This window comes from Bos taurus, chromosome 16, assembly GCF_002263795.3.
Source record: "Bos taurus isolate L1 Dominette 01449 registration number 42190680 breed Hereford chromosome 16, ARS-UCD2.0, whole genome shotgun sequence".
In the NCBI taxonomy this organism is placed as follows: Eukaryota; Metazoa; Chordata; class Mammalia; order Artiodactyla; family Bovidae; genus Bos; species Bos taurus.
The window spans coordinates 38,781,257-38,801,849 of NC_037343.1; the positions used below are offsets into that span (position 1 = coordinate 38,781,257).

Sequence of the window (20,593 nt, forward strand, 5' to 3'; positions counted from 1 at the left end):
AGGTTAAATAAGCAGGGTGACAATATACAGCCTTGATGTACTCCTTTTCCTATTTGGAACCAGTCTGTGGTTCCATGTCCAGTTCTAACTGTTGCTTCCTGACCTGCATATAGTTTTCTCAAGAGGCAGGTCAGGTGGTCTGGTATTCCCATCTCTTGAAGAATGTTCCACAGTTTATTGTGATTCACACAGTCAAAGGCTTTGGCATAGGCAATAAAGCAGAAATAGATGTTTTTCTGGAACTCTCTTGCTTTTTTGATGATCCAGCAGATGTTGGCAATTTGACCACTGGTTCCTCTGTGTTTTCTAAAACCAGCTTGAACATCTAAAAGTTCACGGTTCACGTACTGCTGAAGCCTGGCTTGGAGAATTTTGAGCATTACTTTACTAGTGTGTGAGGTGAGTGCAATTGTGCAGTAGTTTGAGCATTCTTTGGCATTGCCTTTCCTTGGGATTAGAATGAAAACTGACCTTTCCCAGCCCTGTGGCCACTGCTGAGTTTTCCAAATATGCTGGCATATTGAGTGCAGCACTTTCACAGCATCATCTTTCAGGATTTGAAATAGCTCAACTGGAACTTCATCACCTCCATTAGCTTTGTTTGTAGTGATGCTTTCTAAGGCCCACTTGACTTCACATTCCAGGATGTCTAGCTCTAGGTGAGTGATCACACCGTTGTGATTATCTTGGTCGTGAAGATCTTTTTTGTACAGTTCTTCTGTGTATTCTTGCTACCTCTTCTTAATATCTTCTGCTTCTGTTAGGTCCAAATTTGAAATCTTTCAACTGAAAATACCCAGACATTTTGTAGACTTTTCACAACATTCCACATACATTTTTTAAAACTGTAAAAGCTTCAAAATTGCCAACACAGCATTTTGAAAAATATCTGAAATTTTGAAAAGCATGTAAAAGGGGCTCAAACACTTGCCAGCAAGAGGGATGCATGCCATTCATCTGGGAGAAACTCTTCACTTCCTTTGACATTGCTTCTTAAATACAGCAAACACAACATGTATATACACTTTCAAAAATCCATAAACCTCCACACAGCAAACAACATTTACAAAAAGTCAATAAACCAGTAAATTATTTAATCCAAATGAGAGTATGAAATGTATTGCTAGCAAGACATTTTAAAAATAATAAATATGACAAGCCACAACTACTGAGCCCACATGCTGTAACTACTGAAGCCCACGCTCCTAGAGCCTGTGCTCTGCAAGAGAAGCCCACACACTACATTAAAAAAAAAAAAATGAGTGGATATGAACAGACAATTCACAAAGCAAGAAATGTTGTGCAAATGTAACAATAAATATTACCAAAAAAAATTCGCACTCACTAGTAAACAACAATATGCAAAATAAAGGATATGATGCAGACTTCCTTGCTGGCACAGTGGATAAGAATCCCTCTGCCAATGCAGGGACACAGGTTTGATCCCTGGTCCAAGATGATTCCATATGCCACACAGCAACTAAGCCCATCCACCACAATTACTGAGCCTGTGTGTTGCAAATACTGAGCCTATGTGCCGCAGCTACTGAAGCTCTCATGCCCTAGAGACCATCCTCAGCAACAAGAGAAGCCACCTCAACGTGAAGCCCATGCACCACAATGAAGAGTAACCCCCACTCTCCGCAATGAGAGAAAGCCTGTGAGTAGCAATGAAGACCCAGTGCAACCAAACATAAATTAATTTTTTTTTTCAAAAAGCACATGATGCCTTTAATAAAATAAATAGGAACAACTCACCATTCATGGAGTGCTGTCATGGTGCCAGGCACTATTCATGGAATATCTTCTCTAACACTGAGTCTGCAAGAGGTCAACACAAAAGTTTTGTGATAAATGCTGACTGTGTGATCACTTGAATGATGAACACATATTTTGTATCTTGCCCAGAGTTTTGCCATGATTTTCTAAGTCTCTCTCCTTATTCAGTCCTTAACGCTGGTTCCCACTGCTAAGTCAGGCCTCTCACACAAAGCAATACATCCTTGGTAGCATGTGCCATGGAAGAAGCAGCAGGGCGCACTTAGCTGTCTTTGCCTTAAGTGGCTTGAAATGGCTTCAAATGGAATCTCAATGGAGCCAGACATTGCACTCTACCCTTACCCACTCCTGGGCACTGGATAAGGCCCCTTTTATGCCAGAGTAATTCTCGATGATGCCTTCTCTGTGTTTGATTCCAGACAACCGTCCTCAGTGTGAAAAAACACCCAGATTTTGCATCCTCTGGCCAGTGGGTGGTTGTTACCAAGAACAATGGCAAGGAGCAAAGCGCTGTCTTTGACGGAGTCATGGTCTGCAGCGGCCATCATATCCTTCCTCATCTCCCACTGGAGTCATTTCCAGGTGAGGCCTGTGCAGAGCCCCAGCTTTTGGGAGTAGGTGTCCAGGTATTTAATGTTCAGGCTGGATTGACAGCAAAACTGGCTAGCTACTGCAACTCAGCATAATATTAAAATCAGGATAGAGCCAGAAACATGAAATACTCCAAATACCATCTTTGTTTCTTTTGAGCCCTTCAGGTCTTCATTATTAGAGTTCAGCCAAAGTTCAGCCTCCCCCAAAGTTACTAAATGTTACTCAGAATTTCAGAGAATTTTCAACCAAGTTGGTTTTCTGTTGGAGAGATGCTTTCAGCCATATACCTTACCTTATGACAGGGAAGCCTGGCGTGCTGCAGTCCATGGGGTTGCAAAGAGTCGGACAGGACTGAGAGGCTGAACAATAACAAAAGCTTACCCTGACCTTTTTCTATCCTGCCAAACACTTGTGACTTTGTTTCATTTTGGGGACTTCCACAGAGCCATCCCCACAGCCAGGGTTACTGGGGGTAGTTTCTGGACATCAGTGCTCCTATAGGATAGTGATGGATGCGAGGAGTACAGGGGAAGATGGCCCCTCCCAGGCCTCTCCCTAAGAGAGCACATTTCCTTCCCAAGGCCTTTAGGAAAACATTTAATAGGGTGGTTCAGTCCAAGCCCCACATTACTCAAACCACCTGAGGAGCTTTTAAAGTTCAAATGACCTTCAAAGATTCAACTGGTCTAGGGTAGGCCTAGGTCAATTACTTGTTCAAGTGATTTTCAATATGCAACCCGGACTGAGGCTTCCTGATCTAAAGCAATGGAACTTTCCAACAGAATCACCTGGAGGACTTTTAAAACCACAACTTTCTAGCCTCCATCCCTAGCATTTCCAGCTCTGTAGGTCTAGGCTGAGAATTTGCATCTCTAACAAGTTCTCCGGTGATGCTAATACTGCTGGCCAAGGGACCAACACTTTGAGAACTCGTATGATCTAAAGGGGAAGGAAATAGCAACCACTCCAGTATTCTTACCCGTAAAATTCCATGGACAGAGGAGCCTGGCAGACTACAGTCCATGGAGCTGCAGAGTCCTATGTGACTGAAGCAGCTGAGCACATGATCTAAAGGCTCTTTCAGGCAACCCATCATCAAAGACAAGTACTTTAATAAGGTCCTGTTTTCCGGGGAAAAGACACAGTTGTTTATCTTCAAAAAGGCCTGTCCATGGAAGCAATCTAGATGTCCATCGACAGATGAATGGATAAAGAAGCTGTGGCACATTCATACAATGGAATATTACTCAGCCATAAAAGTGAACACATTTGAGTCAGTTCTAATGAGGTGGATGAACTTAGAATCTATTATACAGAGTGAAGTCAGAAAGAGAAAAACAAATAAATAGTATATTAATACAAATACATGGAATCTAGAAAGATGGTGCTGATGAACCTATTTTCAGGGCAGCAATGGAGACATAGACATAGAGAACAGACTTGTTGATATGGGTTGGGGCGGGGGAAGGAGAGGGTGGAACGAATGGAGAGAGGAACATGGAAACATATACACTACCATATGCAAAATAGATAGGCAGTGGGAATTTACTGTATGACTCAGGGAACTCAAACTGGGGCTCTGTGACAACCTAGAGGGGTGAGATGGGAGGCAGGTTCAAGAGAGAGAGAACAAATGTATACCTATGGCTGATTCATATTGATGTATTGAAGAAATCAACACAATATTGCAAAGCAATTATCCTTCTGCTGCTGCTGCTGCTAAGTCACTTCAGTCGTGTCCAACTCTATGCACCCCCATAGACAGCAGCCTACCAGGCTCCCCTATCCCTGGGATTCTCCAGGCAAGAGTACTAGAGTGGATTGCCATTGCCTTCTCCAAATTATCCTTCAATTAAAAACAAAATTTTTTTAAAAGGCTCTCCAAAGAAGACATACAGATGGCTTACAAACACATGAAAAGATGCTCAACATTGCTCATTATTAAAGAAATGCAAATCAAAACCACAAAGAGGTATCACCTCACACTGGTTAGAATGGCCATCATCAAAAAGTCTACAACAATAAATGCTGGACAGGGTGTGAAGAAAAGGAAATGGTCTTGCACTGTTGGACGGAATGTAAATTGATACAGCTGGTATGGAAGACAGTATGGAGATTCCTTAAAAACCTAGGAATAAAATCACCATATGACCCAGCAATCCCAGCCCTAGACATATACCCTGAAGAAACCAGGGTTGCAAAAGCCACATGTATCCCATTGTTCATTGCAGCACTGTTTACAACAGCTAGAACATGGAAGCAACCTAGATACCCATTGACAGATGAATGAACCAAGAAGTTGTGGTACGTATACACAGTGGAATGTTACTCAGCCATAAAAAGGAATGCATTTGAATTAGTTCTGATGACGTGGATGAACCTAGAACCTATTATACAGAATGAAGTGAATCAGAAAAAGAAAGATAAATATCATATTATAACACACATATACGGAAACTAGAAAAATGGTTTTGAAGAATTCATTTACAGGGCACAATGGAGAAACAGATATAGACAATGGACTTATAGACATGGGGAGAGGGAAGGAGAGGGTGAGATGTAAAGAAAGAGTAACATGGAAACTTACATTACCATATGTAAAATAGGTACCCAATGGGAATTTGCTGTATGGCTCAGGAAATTCAAACAGGAGCTCTGTATCAACCTAGAGGGGTGGGATGGGGAGGGAGATGGGAGGGAGGTTTTAAAGGGAGAGGATATATGTATACTTATGGCTGATTCATGTTGAGGTTTGACAGAAAACAACAAAATTCTGTAATCCTTCAGTAAAAAAATTAATTAAAAAAAAGGCTCATCCAGTAAGTTGCTGACTTACTGCAATGTGGAAACTATCCTTTGCCTTAAATGTGCCTTGTTTTTAGTTTATTTTAGTTTTTATTTGCTTTTGCAAAATAAGAAAGATGAATATTATTCCAATTATTACACAATTACAATAATAGCACTTAATACTATGTTTAAGAAACATTTAAAAGAATATATGCTATGTGATATTGAAGTATCATTGTATAGTCCAAAATAGGATAATGGATGGCTGGAAATCAATACCTGACTCTGCTCTGTTTATCAAAACCATCTGTCCTCTAGTAAATACCTAAGCTGCAACCTCTGAAATCAACTTTTTTGGTGCTGAGCTATAGGCTTGGGCTTCCCTGGTGGTTCAGATGGTAAAGAATCCACCTACAAGGCAAGAGACCTGGATTCAGTCCCTGTGTTGGGAAGATCCCTTGGAGGAGGAAATGGCTACCTACTCCAGTATTCTGGCCTGGAGAATTCCATGGACTGTATAGTCCAGAGGTTGCAAGGAGTCAGACACGACTGAGCAACTTTCACTTCACTTCACCATATGCTTAACCTAACATTTTTTACATGCTTCATACTTTGAGTTTGCCAGTTGGCCTTAATATTGTAACTTCCCTAAGAGGGGAAATAACAAAACAAATGATTGATCCCAGAAAGGAAAAGCTGACAGTGCAGTTTTATTGAAATTAACTTGACATAGTTCATGGATTTCTCTTTTCTTCACCCCCAAAGGTATCCAGAAGTTCAAAGGCCAATATTTCCATAGCCGCCAATACAAGCACCCAGAGGGATTTGAAAAGAAACGCATTTTGGTGATTGGAATAGGAAACTCAGCCTCAGATATTGCAGTTGAGTTGTGTAAGAAGGCTGCTCAGGTAACATGCTTCCTGATTACCTTGTCTGCTAGGGGTCGGGGCTGGGGGGGAGGAGAGGAAAAGGGAAGGGCATAGTAGAAAATCACAGCCATATAACCAAGGCTCCATTACTTGAAAATTGGTTGATTAGTTGGTTGGTTGCCCAGTGTGGTATCATAGGAAATCTAGAAATCAGGAAGCCAGTCAATCTCCCAGCTTTGCCATTAATCAGCTGTGTAACCTAGAGCAAGACATTTTACTTCTCCGGACTTCTCTCTTTAGTTTGGATCAGACAACATTCAGCACAGGAGGCCTTGTTTCTACCCAGGGGCTTCTATGAGTTGACTTGCTCATCTTTGGAGGAGTGCCTTTTAGAAATTAAATGCATATTTGAATTCTATTTGAAATGTAAACAATCCATAGTTCCCAAGAATCATTTTTTTAAAAAAAGAGAGATTAAATAGACAGTAAGACTCCCGAACAAGATCATAAATATTTAGGTGCTTCCTGAGGCCTTCCGACCACTGTTATCTTTGCACCTGTTCAGGAATGACACAGCTTAGCTGCAAGCGTCAAACATTACAAGATGCAAATGATGCTGACAGAGATGGTTGGGAATGGCAGAAACTAAATCCCTTTTAGAAGGACAGGCCTAGGCAAAGATGGGAAAATAGCTTAGGTTCCTCTCCCCGCAGCAAGCCCTTTCAACATGGTCTGGATTCCAGGGGCTCTATCACTCTTACACGGGCCTCCTTTACCCTGGCATCTTCTGGCTACTCAGGACTTACTGTGGCCATGTCTACCACTGCCAAAAGTGCCCTATGCTGAGCCTCACACTGTCAGGACTCAGATGTTGTTGTGGTTCTTGGGCAGTCATATTTGACTCTGTGACCCCATGGAACTATAGTCCTCCAGGCTCCTCTGTCCATGGGATTTCCCAGGCAAGAACACTGGAGTGGGTTGCCATTTCCTTATCCAGGAGATCTTACTGGACCGGGAATCTAACATGCATCTCCTGCACTGGCAGGCACTGATTCATACCACTGAGCCACCAAGGAAGCTCCAGGGCTCAGATATTGAATAGCAAATGTGATAAACATACGTGGTGCTTCCCCAGGAGGTTAATGAAGGGGTTCCACTGGGACCTGTCAGAGTTACCACCCTGAGGACAGAGCAGGTCACTAACACCAGAAAGAGTTGTACTAGACACAGGAGGTCCTCACCTTATTTATGAAAGGAAACCACTTTTCATTTTTCAAAGTTTTAAGGCCTTCATGTGAAGAACAAGTAAAGAGGCAGTAACTGTAAAGGCTCGGAGAAAAGCCAGCTCAGGTGGGGGAGGTGCCAAGTTCAGTCCCCTTACTGTTTGGAAAACCTGACAAGCTTGAGGAAGGGCGTATGATGAAAGGAGCTGACCTAGCCGTCAACTAAGTGAAGCTCCATACTAGACCACTACATGTTGCAGGTCAGTGATTTGGACTTAGAACAGTTGATCCAAAGATCTTAGATTGCAAGAGTCTATTTCCTCTTATGGGCTTTGTCATGTAACAGCCTGTCTATCATGCTAGATTCAGTATTAAGTAAGCACCTTAGCTATATTTGTGTGCCTTCCAGCTCATTAATCTTTAAATAGTCTTTCCAACATTTATTAGATTAATAACATAATTGATCATTATGATAAAATATCTTACACAGAGTAATGCATTCTCAATCCTTCTTTGACAAGGCTTACCAGAGATTTTCTAGGAGCTGTGTAGGTAAGAGTTAGAACCAGGTGCACCTGCAAAGCTTAAAATTACAGTCTAAACTCACCTTAGTCCTGAGTGTGCCCTGCTTTTGTTAAAGGAAGTTCATGTTCATAATTATATGACTTGTTATACCACAGTCCAACCATCCACTCAAAATGCTGTGTGATGGTGCTGAGTCATCCATACACTTTCCCACCAAAACCCAAATCTCTGGTCCTTTGCCTGAAATATGCATCTGATCCTAAATCCTCAGACATATCACACTGATACAGCTAGTGGACCTAGCCAAAATAGGCTCCCCTGCTGCAGGTATGGTGACAGAGAAAGAAAGGGAATAAAACAGGCAGAGCTTCCAGTGTGAACATGGATTGATCCTAAGTGTGTTATTCACTCAGTCATGTCCAACTCTTTGTGACCCCATGGACTGTAGCCTACCAGGCTCCTCCGTCCATGGAATTCTCCAGGCAAGAATACTGAAGTGGATAGCCATTCTCTTCTCCAATGGATCTTCCCAATCCAGAGATCAAACCTAAGTCTCCTGCATTACAGGCAGATTCTTTACCAACTGAGCCACCATGGAAGCCCTAAAGAAGAAGGACAGATGATAAGTAATGGAAAAAGACTTCATAGAAATATTTAAGTACATTACCTAATACCTAGCCAAAGTATTGGCTAAGCCAACAAAAGGATAGCAGCAGAAACAGTCAGGATGTTAAGTATATTACTACACACACACCAACAATTCAACACCATTTTATACAAGTGCTACTCTACAAGTTAAGGAGTTGAGACCCAGAAAAATTTGCTTCCAAATTCTGGCTCACTCCAGATATGAGGCACTACATGAAACTCCTCCAGCCTAAATTTACAAAATAATAATAGCTAGCAATACCTGTCATTAGCCAAGCAACAATTTCAGTCCTTTACATGTATCATCTCCTTTAATTGGTACAATAATTCTATGAAGCAAGTACTGCTACTACCCCTATTTTATGGAGAGAGAAACAGAGACACAGAGAGGTTGAAGTAACTCACTCAAGGCAACACAGCTTGTAAGTAGTAAGGCTGGGAGTCAAACCCAGGTAGTCTGAATCCAGAGTCCTCGATCTAGAATTCACAGTCTTCAACTCTTAAGTCAATCAGTTCCTTACAAGGGAGTATTAATGTGTTTATCAAGTCCTTGTACAATAGAACTCACAGAGTTCTGGCATGTAAAAAAAAGTACTGACATGCAAAATTTTAAGAAGCAAATGAAATATGCACTTGGTCAATGGAGAAGTAACAGTAAACAAGGTAAAATACACTTGAAAAGAGATTTAAATGTACATCTTGAAAACAAGGGCAATATGAGTATACAAGGTAAGGAATACATCTGATATATACACAAACACACTACTAGATATAAAATAAAAGCCCATGTGTAAAATATATAATCAACAAGGAACTACTGTATAGCACAGGGAAATATACTCAGTACTCTCTAATAACCTATATGGGAAAAGAATCTGAAAAAGAATAAATATATGTATATATATATTAATATAACTGATTACTTCCCGTATTAACTTCCATATAAAGTAATATCTATGAATAATAAAGGTTAGATTTTTAAACTCTGAGTTTTTAAAATAAATTCAAAGTTAAAAATCTGGCTTTTAGGCTGCGATCATACGTATTTCCTTGGATTATAATTGTATACCTTTGCTATAAAAACAACTTGGGTTGGATAGAAAACTGAGAGGAGGGAAGACGTATTGAACCATGATGTAAAAATAGATTTGTGGGTTTTATGGTTGATTTAGCCCAGATTTTCTCAGATCTCCTTGAAGTTCTCAAGACTATGGTAGTCTTCCTCTATCAGCATAACTACCTCTGGGCACCACTTGTACAATAAAGCTGACCCAGAGCAGTGAAAACTAGAAGATCCTTCACTTTGAAGTCAATCATCTTTAAGACAAAGCATTTCAGCCAGTTCTGGGGCCATACATGTGATATATTATCTACACAGTGGGTTCCTCCCAAAAAAGATGATGCCCTAATGTGAACTGCATTCCTTTTTGCTCACCAGGTGTTTATCAGCACCAGACATGGTTCCTGGGTCATAAGTCGTATCTCTGAAGATGGCTATCCCTGGGACTCAGTGTACCACACCCGGTTTAAAACCCAGCTCCGAAATGCCGTGCCACGAATAGTTGTAAAATGGATGATGGAAAATGGGATGAATCAATGGTTCGACCATGAAAATTATGGCCTTATCCCTCAAAACAAGTAGAGTTACTTTGCTTTTTTATGGTATACTCATTGATAATCAGGGTTGTCAGAAGGGTTTCTCTTTGAAAAGAGCCAGATCACTAACATGGTAGTTCAGACCACAACCTAACAGTATGGGTACCATATAGCTCCCAGATTTTGAATCCCAGATTCATTTTGTATGCCTTTTAAAAAGTTAATATTTGGGAAGATGAAGTATAAATATGAGTTGCTCCAGAGAGTAGAACTGGGATCGGGGGAGGACTTCCTAATACCCAGAGCTATCCAACATTGAAAAAGGCTGTTTTAAGAGATTGTGACCTTCCTTTCAGAGGGTGGGGTGGGAAAACTGATCCAAATTCTACAGGAACCTGTTATCAAATAAAGAAAAATAAACAGCCATATTTTTTGCTTGTATTCATAAGATCAGTGATGTATATCTTGGAGATTAACAGGCAATGAATATGTTCTCAAAAGCTACCCATGGGAAGAACTCTTACGGTGTAGAGTTAGCAAAGTATAACAGGCTCCTTCCCCGCTCCCCCGCCAAAAAAAAAGAACAGGCGAGCTTTGCAGTCTTTAAACAAATGCAATGTGGCTGCTGTATTCTGAGATCTGATATATATGCCATGCAGCCTTTTTTTTTTTTTAAGTGGTTCTCAAATCTAAAAAAAAAAAAGGAAATTCTAGACATGTAACCAGACTTTGCTCCACTATTCATGTTATAATGCTATCCATGGATATTCGAGATCAAGAGATATCCCCAAACTTAATTCTGTGCATTAATTTTCACACTAATCTCTTAATTAGTTTCAAAACTGATGGGAATTTAACAAATGTTTTCTTCCTTATGATTAGATAGAGATTAAATGAAACAGCAAGATAATTAAAGGTATAAAACATAAAGCAACAGTGGAAATATCAGCAGGATAATGACAACTGGAATACTCGGGAATTGATCACAGGCTTTGGCATTTTGTCTAAATCCTTAGGATGTCTCTTTTTTTGCAATGCGCTTTGCCCACATCATCTACATGCATGTTTTCCTTATTTGTTGAAGGAAGAGATATGTGACATGTGAATAAAGTCTCGTGTGACATGAGAATAAAGTCTGAGAGTAAAGCTTGGGGTAGGCCAAGTTAGAAAGTCAAGTTAGAAAGTTTTACAAATATTTCAGAAACCACTCTTTTCTCAGATCCAACCCCATAAAATATTAACAGAGTTCAAAACTCCTCATTAAATACTCCTTTCTGAGTGTTTTCTTCTGCGTGTTTCAGATACCTTGTTAAAGAGCCTGTCGTAAATGATGATCTTCCAAGTCGTATACTCTATGGAGCCATCAAGGTGAAATCAAGAGTGAAAGAACTCACAGAAACATCTGCCATCTTTGAAGATGGAACAGTGGAAGAGAACATTGACATCATTGTCTTTGCAACAGGATATACTGTTTCTTTTCCCTTCCTTGAAGATCTTGTTAAAGTAGAGAATAATATGGTCTCGCTGTACAAATTCATGTTCCCTCCTCAATTGGAGAAGTCAACTCTTGCATGCATTGGCCTCATCCAGCCCCTAGGTTCCATTTTCCCAACTATTGAACTTCAAGCTCGTTGGGTAACCAGAGTTTTCAAAGGTAAGTGAGTGGGTTAGCAGGCAGGTGAGTGGCTGAAGGTTTCACACTTGGTGGACTTTGCTCAAAAACAAGTTTAGAAAAGGAGGTTGCCAAAAAGAAGGTTTCCAACCTTGGCTCCTCTCACAAAACTGGCATCCTAAAAAATTAGCAGAGAATTCAAAAAATAACCAATACTGGGATACAAGAATAAATATCCATAATCATTCCTTTAAAATACTAGAAAATTCAGAGAATTTCAATTGGCATAGTGCTAAGTACATATTACTTTTTGTTGGACTAATGAGAGAACAGTGAAGAAGGAAGACATCTATGACTCCAAGTTTTGCCTATAAAATGTTTATAAATTCCTTGGGATATGTGCAAATCAAGAGACCTAGGGCCTACTCCATACTTAACTTCAAATTAACTCTTAATATCTAAGCACCTCAACCTCACAGATCCCTACAAAGCTATAAAATTATTGAAATATTTCTCTCTGAGCATTGTGTAGCACTTTGCACTTCTCAGAAGACTATCTCCCTGATCCCAGGGTTCAATTCAGCTAAACAAAAATTTATTGAATATTCAGCCCTGTGCTGGAACTTGGTGGCATAGAGACAAATTTAAACGGATCATTTCAAGATAGTAAGACAAATGCTTTGTCAGAGGAATGCATGGAGTATTTGGAAAGAAGAGAAACGGTGCTGAGCAACAGCAGAGTGGGGCTGAGGAAGGGCATGTGGTCAAGGAAGACTCCTAGATAGTTGGGTTTGCCAGGTGCAGAAAAAGGAACCCTTAAGTGAGAACACAGGTGTGATATAGATGGAGAGTTACATGCTATCTGATATTCCTAGAACATGGGGTGTGAGGCAGAGAGGGGTGAAAGATTCTTCTTAGAGAGCAAGGGACCAAAACAGAGGAACCTTTTAAGGCACACTAACAAGCTTCAGAGAAGGCAGTGGCACCCCACTCCAGTACTCTTGCCTGGAAGATCCCATGGACAGAGGAGCCTGGTAGGCTGCAGTCCATGGGGTTGCGAAGAGTCGGACACTACTGAAGCGACTTAGCAGGGGCAACAGCAGCAACAAGCTTGAATACAAAATATAGATCAGCTCTTTCCTAATTTCTTGTTGTTATTTAGTCTCTAAGTCATGTTCAACTCTTGTGACTCTATAGACTGTACCCTGCCAGGCTTCTGTGTCCATGGAATTTCCCAGGCAAGAATACTGGAGTGGGTTGCCATTTCCTTCTCCAAAAGATCTTCCCAATCCAGGGATCAAACCTGCGTCTCCTGCATTGTGGGCAAATTCTTTGCTGCTGAGCCACCTGAAGCCCCTTCCCAAATTTAGCTGGTAGACCCAAAACCATCCAGTGGACCCTTAGGAACCCTGATTAAGTCTGGCCTGAGGACCTAGAGTCTCCACTTAAGAAAGCTCTTCTGCCAGAGGACCCAATGAAAGGTTCTAAGTAAAGACCAGACATTATCAGATTTACATTTTTGGTAGATTATTTCAGCATTAGTGTGAAAGATAGATTTGAAAGGCAAAAGGAATCGAGTCTCAGAGACTAGTGAGAAGGCTGTGTAATCGTCTATACTAAAACATGATACAACCTCAGCCAGGCAAAGAGACAACATGGAGAAGAGAAATAGTTAAGGATAAAACCAGCAGGACATAATAATTGGCTCCAAGAAGAAAAATTAGAGGAAAAGAGCAGAATCACAGGTGACTTGCAGATCTCAGGTAGTGGAAACTGGATTGAAAGTGGTGTTGTGATGAGGGGAGGCATGTGGAAGAGTATGCAAGCCTAAGCAGGAGGACTTCAGTGATAAGCTCAATTTTGGACTCATTGAATCTGAGATGTCTGATGACTAGCCATATCCAGGGAGTGTTAGTTCTTCAGTCACGTCCGACTCTTTGCAACCCCATGGACTGTAGCCCACCAGGTTCCTCTGTCCATGGAATTCTCCAGGCAAGAATACTGGAGTGGGGAGCCATTCCCTTCTCCAAGGGATCTTCCTGACCCATGGATCAAACCTGGGTCTCCTGCACCACAGGCAGATTCTTTACTGTCTGAGCCCCCAGGGAGCCAAAAAAAGTGAAAGTGTTAGTTGCTCAGTCATGTCGGATTCTATGCAGCCCCATAGACTGTAGCCTGCCAGAGAGACTGACCATTTTTCAGCGTGTCTGAAGCTCCAGGGACACTTGTGACACAGATGGACCCCCAAGCACACAGTGAGAACTCACATCAATCTTTCTCCATCCCCACTGCCCCACCCTAGCTTGTGCCACTCTCTCCCTCATCTGCTTTACTTCACAGCCTCTTAACTGGTCTTGCTTCCTTTAAACTCACCTCCCTGGAACCCATTTTCCAAAATTCAACGCCTAGGAAAATCTTTCCAAAAGGCAAACCTGATCAGGTCACTTCCCACGGCTTCCCACCACCTTCAGAATGGAGCTCAAGCCACCTGGCACAGCTCCCTGGCTTCTTAGGCTCACTTTCCCTCTCCAGTTTCCTCTCTTAACTGCCACCACCCCACCTCAGAGTCCATGGTGTAGTCTGGTGAATCCTGGGCAACATTACACAGAACTCAATGTGACTGGCACACGCTGGAGTTCAACAGCACAGCCTCCCTGACTGGTTTAACATGGGTCAGTGGCCAAAATTTACATGTAAGAATCAATTACTAGATAAGGCAATGATACTGATTCAAACCAACTGCTCAACCAACCTTTTATTTTCTAGGCTTATGTACCTTGCCCTCAGAGAGAACTATGATGGAAGACATTATCAAGAGGAATAAAAAAAGAATTGACTTGTAAGAATTTTTTAAAATTCTTTACATAGAACAGTATTGAACTGCTCACAAGAATCACCTAGCTGCTTCTTAAAAATGCAGATTCCTGGGACATAACCCAGACCAACCTAATCAAAATCTGGATGAGACTGGAAATTCATATTTTTGTGTTCTTCCAAGGTGATTCTTATATATGCTAGTTTAAGATCCAACTTCTTAAAAATAATCATTTCACCAAACAAGAACATTTTTCCTTGACATATTTTCATTTGTTTTGTATGATGCCTGTGTTAGATTCTATATCTTCTCACACACTCAGGTGGTAGCCTGAGTATCTCTGGAAAGTTAGCTGGGGGAACTCCCATCAAAGCAAATTAGAAAGGAGTTGATATGGAATGAAAGTCGAGGATTTATACTTTGTGACACAGTAGAATCCATAAGTGATCTTAAGGATCCATTAAGAATCCATTCCATAAGGAATCCACAAAATTCCATAAGTGATTAAGTATATTGGAAGGTTTACTCGGGGGCCTTACATCACATGTAGGGATTATCTCACTTTCAAGTTCTAATTCATCTATTATATGCCAACCAGAGTGCCAGATACTTTAATAATTTAATAAGAAAATATTAAGCATCTCTTCTGTGCAAGACACCGAGCTACACTTTCATCTGTAATCTGGTGAATCTTTGCAACAATCCTGACTAGTTTTACTTGCCAGAAGATTTGTAGCTGCTTGCTAAATACCAAATAATAATAATGGTTATAAATCCCATCACATTCCTAGAACTTCCATGAATTCAGACTTATTTATTTTATATCCTACTCTCAATTTGAGATGTGGGTCTCCTGATGAAATAAACTAACACTTGCCACCAGAGTCATTCAAAACTCATGTATTCATTCATTCCTCTCTCCATTCTTTCAGCAGCTATTGAATACCTAATGTTCTTATATAACTTAGAATATTTTGTGACTGTCTTTTTTCCTACATTAAGGTTTGGAGAGAGCAATAGCCAGATACTGCAGACCAATCACATCGAATACTTGGACGAGCTCGCTGTAGAGATAGGTGTGAAGCCAGACATCCTTTCTCTCTTGCTAAAAGATCCTAAACTGGCTGTGAAACTCTACTTTGGGCCATGCAACCCCTATCAGTATCGCCTGGTTGGGCCTGGGCAGTGGAATGGAGCCAGGAATGCCATCTTCACCCAGAAACGAAGGATACTGAAGCCTTTAAAGACACGGGCTATCAAAACCTCATCAACTTTCCCAGTTTCCTTCCTACTGAAAATCCTGGGGCTTCTTGCTATTGTGGTGGCCTTTTTCTCCCAACTTCAGTGATTTTAATCTATCAGCATAATGCTTTAAGTTTTAATAGCAGTCAGTACCTCTTAAAGAAAAAAAAAAAACTAAAAGGAAAAATATTAAATCTAAAGTCTAAATTTTAGAGTTGGAAAGAACACAGAGAGAGAAAGAGTTAGAAGAATTAGGTATAAAATGTATAAAACCAAAATTGTGTCATGAAATTTCTTTGCCATCCATCCTTCCCTCAAACTCACCAGACTCTCCAAAAAAAAAAAAAATCAATATAGTAACACTGGCTGAATAGTGCTGCCAAGCCTGAATAAAGGAGAGCCATGTGGAAAAATAGTAGAATTACACAGGATAAAAAGCACCCGTGGTTTAAATTATTGGAAAATTTAAACAATGTGTAAATATTTAAATTTCTGCATGTTGTTCTTGATAATCCTCTTAGCCAAACTTTATTTGGTCACAAAGTTCTCAAATGTTAAGTCAGGCTCCATTTGCTTCATGGAGAATCACTCAAAAATACTGGAGGAAAAAAAAAATGAGAGGATAGACTTAGAAAACAGCAACATTCGGACAGGTTTTTAGGGCCTCACATTAAAAGCTGAGCAAACAGCCACTTTTCTTATATTTGTCTTATATTTTTGAAGGGCTTCCCTGGTGGCTCAGGCAGTAAAGAATTTGCCTGCAATGCGGGAGACCTGGGTTTGATCCCTGGGTAGGAAGATCTTCTGAAGGGAATGGCTACCCACCCCAGTTTTCTTGCCTGGAGAATTCCATGGACAGAGGAGCCTGGCGGGCTACAGTCCATGGAGTCACAAAGAATTGGACACAAGTGAGCGACTAACACTTTCACTTCACTATACTCTGATAGAGACACTGCTGTAAAATTAAAAATAAGCATACCATAATAGACAGATAGATGTATTTATAATATTACCATACATATAATATGTATTTACCATATATATATTGAGAGAGAGACTACTTATCATATACCAATGTGCACATTGTGTATATTATTTCATTTAATTCTCACGACAATTACATGAGATGGGTGCAGCTCTTGTACCCATTTTACAGGCTATGAAACTGAGACTCAGGTAACATGCCCAGGGCCATCCATCTTGTGATGGAGCTGGAATTGGAACTCAGGTTTGCCTGACTCCAGAACTGAATATCATAACCTTGCCCCATAATACTTATTTACAAAAACCTCTACTATTAACAAAATACTAAAGTTCTATTTATAATCACATATGTATTACTTTTGTGGGTCCTTTACATAGAAAACAATACTCTTCTCACAAATAAGATCTGATTAATTTTATTTATAATATTTGGATTATATTTTAGCTAGGTCTAAAATTTGAAGGAATTTACAACAAAATAAATGCTTATATAATAACATTAAAGATAATCATTTACATTTTCAAAAAACAAGTGTTAAGGGAAAAAAGTATATTTCCCAAGTAGATGAAAAGTATTTTAATGACTGGGCCTTGTATTTAGCTCTAACTAACAAATAACCAAGGCAAAAAGCAAAACAGTATGTAATCTTTGTCATCTGATAAAAGCAAGCATACCAGCTTGTTAGGAGAGACAGACATTTGCTTAGAACTGAACTTTAAAAATGTCACAAGCAATTCAATGTCAATAGATATTGAGCAACATAATAGATAAATATCTGGTTATAAAACATTCATCACAGCCGTTATTTCTACAAATTGTGCTTTGGGAGATTAAACCATGTCACAAGCCCAGAACAAGACCTTCAAATATAGCAGAAAGGTCAGAGATTCAAGATTTAGACAAATTTCTCCTTTTATTCCTCCAAAGCCTTTGGGGTCACCACTCTTCACTTGGCCTAGATTTCTTTCTCAAGTGCCCAGAACAGTGTGATGGCAATCCTGTCAGTGGAAACTCTTTAAAGGCTATTGAAATGATACCAGCCTTTAAATACAGGTGTTGTTGTTTTTTTTCATTGCTCCTATAAGCAGATTCCTTTGAAAAAGTGTATATGGTATATATACTCAGTTATCAATTAAAAACCAATTACCTTGCTAATTATTAAAAATCACTTACAAGCCATTATATTAGTAATAATAATAGAATGGAATTTATCAAGGCTTTATAGCAAGAGTAGGCAAACTACTGCCTGTAGGTCAAAACCAGCCCACTACTTAGATCTGTAAATGAAGTTTCACCGGAACACAGCCATTCCGTTTCACTGATTGTCTGTGGCTGCTTTGAAGCTGAAATGACAGCGTTGAGTAGTTGCTAACAAAAACAGTATGGCTCACAAAGCCTAAAATATTTATAGAAAGTTTGTAAATACAGAAAGCTTGCCAGCCCCTGCTTTGTAATGTGCAAAGCTTTGCCCTAATTGTTTTTTCATAACTCACTCATCATTACCACTACCCAGTGAAATGACTATGGTTATTATTCTATTTCTATAGTGGAAGATTGAGAATCAATTGTCAGGTCGATGCTGAATCAGTGGGGTGGCAGGGAATAATACCATTAGGACAAAATTGTTATTCAATTTACATTCTTGAAAATGTTTAGAAAGAAGATAATCACTTGAAATCATTCCAAGTATTATGGTGCATTTTTTAAACATAAATAGTTCATATCCAGAGCCTGAGATTGATTAAGGAAGACTCATTCAAGTCTGTTCCTTTGCCTCTGTACATCCTGAAACCTGAAAGTATCCTAGATAAACAAACCATCTAAGATAGTTTGTTTCAAACTATGACCCACAGACATTTTCTGCATCAGAATATCTCAGAGAGTTTATAGAAGTGCAGATTCCTGAATAAAATGTAACTGTAATTCAGACCTGCTGGATTAGAATCTCCACTGCAATCTGTAGTCTTGATAAATTCTCTGGAGGATTCTTGTGCACATTAAATCTTGGAAACATTGGTTTGAGGCTTCTCAAAAAAACACTGCTTTCAGAGATTAGTCCATGAATTTTTCCCCTCCTAAGGCCCAAATTCCTCCTTAGGTTCAGTCTTACAATTTCTTGCTGTAGAATGTTTGTTCTCCTGAGAAGGATGTTAGCTAGCTACCATCTTCTTGCAAAATCTCTCCCTGTGATGGTTCCCTTTACTAACTTCTGATTTGAACTATTCTTCTCCAGATGATTGGTCCTTGAATTTCCACCCTCAAAGCCAAATGTGTCATATTTGCAGAAAAATAAAGATATTTGAAAAATAAAACTATTGGACCATCATATGTAACAAAATTCCAAGTAATAAAGGTTTTCAAAACTTAATTGAATTATAATCCAGCAGTCACATTATAATGAGGATGGCAAAAGAAGATTCTTCTTCATAACTGGTCTTTCATCCTGGAAGATGTTGCTGCTGGCCTGCAACGCCTTGTACAGAGCTTTTGGCTATTTCCCAAGAAGGAGAATATGTTTACACACAACATACCTCACTTTCTGGTCCAGTCTGCCTTATGACCAGACCATGGATCAATAAGGCTAAAACAAAGGCTTCTGAGATTGTTGTTGTTCAGTCACCAAGTCATGTCCAACTCTTCAAGACCCCATGGACTGCAGCATGCCAGGCTTCCCTGTCCCTCACCATCTCCCAAAGTTTGCCCAAGTTCATGTCCATTGCATCGTTGATGCCTTCCAGCCATCTCATCCTCCATTGCCCACTTCTCCTTCTGCCTTCAATCTTTCCCAGCATCAGGGTCTTTTCCAATGGGTCAGCTGTTCGCATCAGGTGGCCAAAGTATTGGAGCTTCAGCTTCAGCATCAGCCCTTCCAACAAATACTCAGGGTTGATTTCCTTTAAGATTGATTTTAAGATTCTAATCTCTAATCCTGAGATTAGATTCTACTTAATTCAGTTTAGGTGCTAGAATGAGATTAAATATGCAAGGGTTTTATTAAGGAAAATGACTGCATGAGAGGAAAGAGAGAGAGCTGTGCAAGAAAAGGCTGAAAGAGTCACTGAACAGCAATGCAAGTCTGACCCTGAATGAAGGAGAGAGGGAAGATGGGTGGATAGAAACATCATAGACTGTTGTGCAGTCTAAAGAGGAATCGGCAGAGCCACTGGGGACACTTCAAGTCATCAGAGAAGCCCTAACTCTCCCGTGAATGAAATGTTTCAGTCTCTGGGCTATGTCATCACCGATTGAAAGCAGCTCATGGGAAAAGTAACCTGAGCATGAGTGCAGCAATGCATCTCAAGTACCGCAGCTAACGCCCTTGGTTAATCACACTCCCTATTGTGAAATATCTATAAAACACATTCTCATGGTTACCATAGGTTCATAATATTATCTTTATATTCTTTACTTAGTTGAATCAGCATTTTTAGATTAATTTACCTAGTTAGTCATCAGTTTCTTCCACAACCAATTCTGAGATATTAGTGTCCCTTCCCCTTGCCCCAAAACTTCCAGTCCCTAAAAGCCCAGACTCAAAGGTGTTTGTGAGAGTACCAACAAGGAGATGCTATGGAGTTCTCCTTTCCTGCTGACACCTGACTCCTTTCCTCAGAAACCTTCAGTGGCTCTCCATCATTTATTATTCAAAATTCTCCACACCGGCTGTCACTTCCCTTCCCAGCACTCCTCCCACTGTGATGCCGTCACATCTTCCCTCCAATGTTCTCAACACTGCCTCACTAGCTTCCCTTTCTTCACACTATCTACTCTTGCCTTCCCAATACTCTAGTAAGATCCCATCCTTCCTACAGTGCCAGGTCAAATGCTTTCCCCAGTCCCTCCAGCCAAAATATATCTCCTCCCCCTCTGTATTACCAAACCACTTTGTTTCAATTTTGCAATAGTGTTTACACTCCT

The 20,593-nt window shown here is 40.2% G+C and overlaps 1 protein-coding gene across 3 annotated transcripts in view; it reads left to right on the top strand.

Moving 5' to 3' along the window:
• Window positions 1-18,987, top strand: part of FMO2 (flavin containing dimethylaniline monoxygenase 2) — a 44,198-nt gene extending 25,211 nt beyond the window's left edge. The window contains exons 4-9 of one of the 3 annotated variants that reach the window (NM_001163274.3): window positions 2,199-2,361; window positions 5,926-6,068; window positions 9,864-10,063; window positions 11,323-11,675; window positions 14,400-14,472; window positions 15,451-18,987. In NM_001163274.3, the coding sequence (NP_001156746.2) occupies window positions 2,199-2,361; window positions 5,926-6,068; window positions 9,864-10,063; window positions 11,323-11,675; window positions 14,400-14,472; window positions 15,451-15,796 (1,278 nt within the window). In that variant the 3' untranslated portion in view covers window positions 15,797-18,987. 3 annotated transcript variants of the gene reach the window in all.
• Window positions 18,988-20,593: the final 1,606 nt, after the last annotated feature.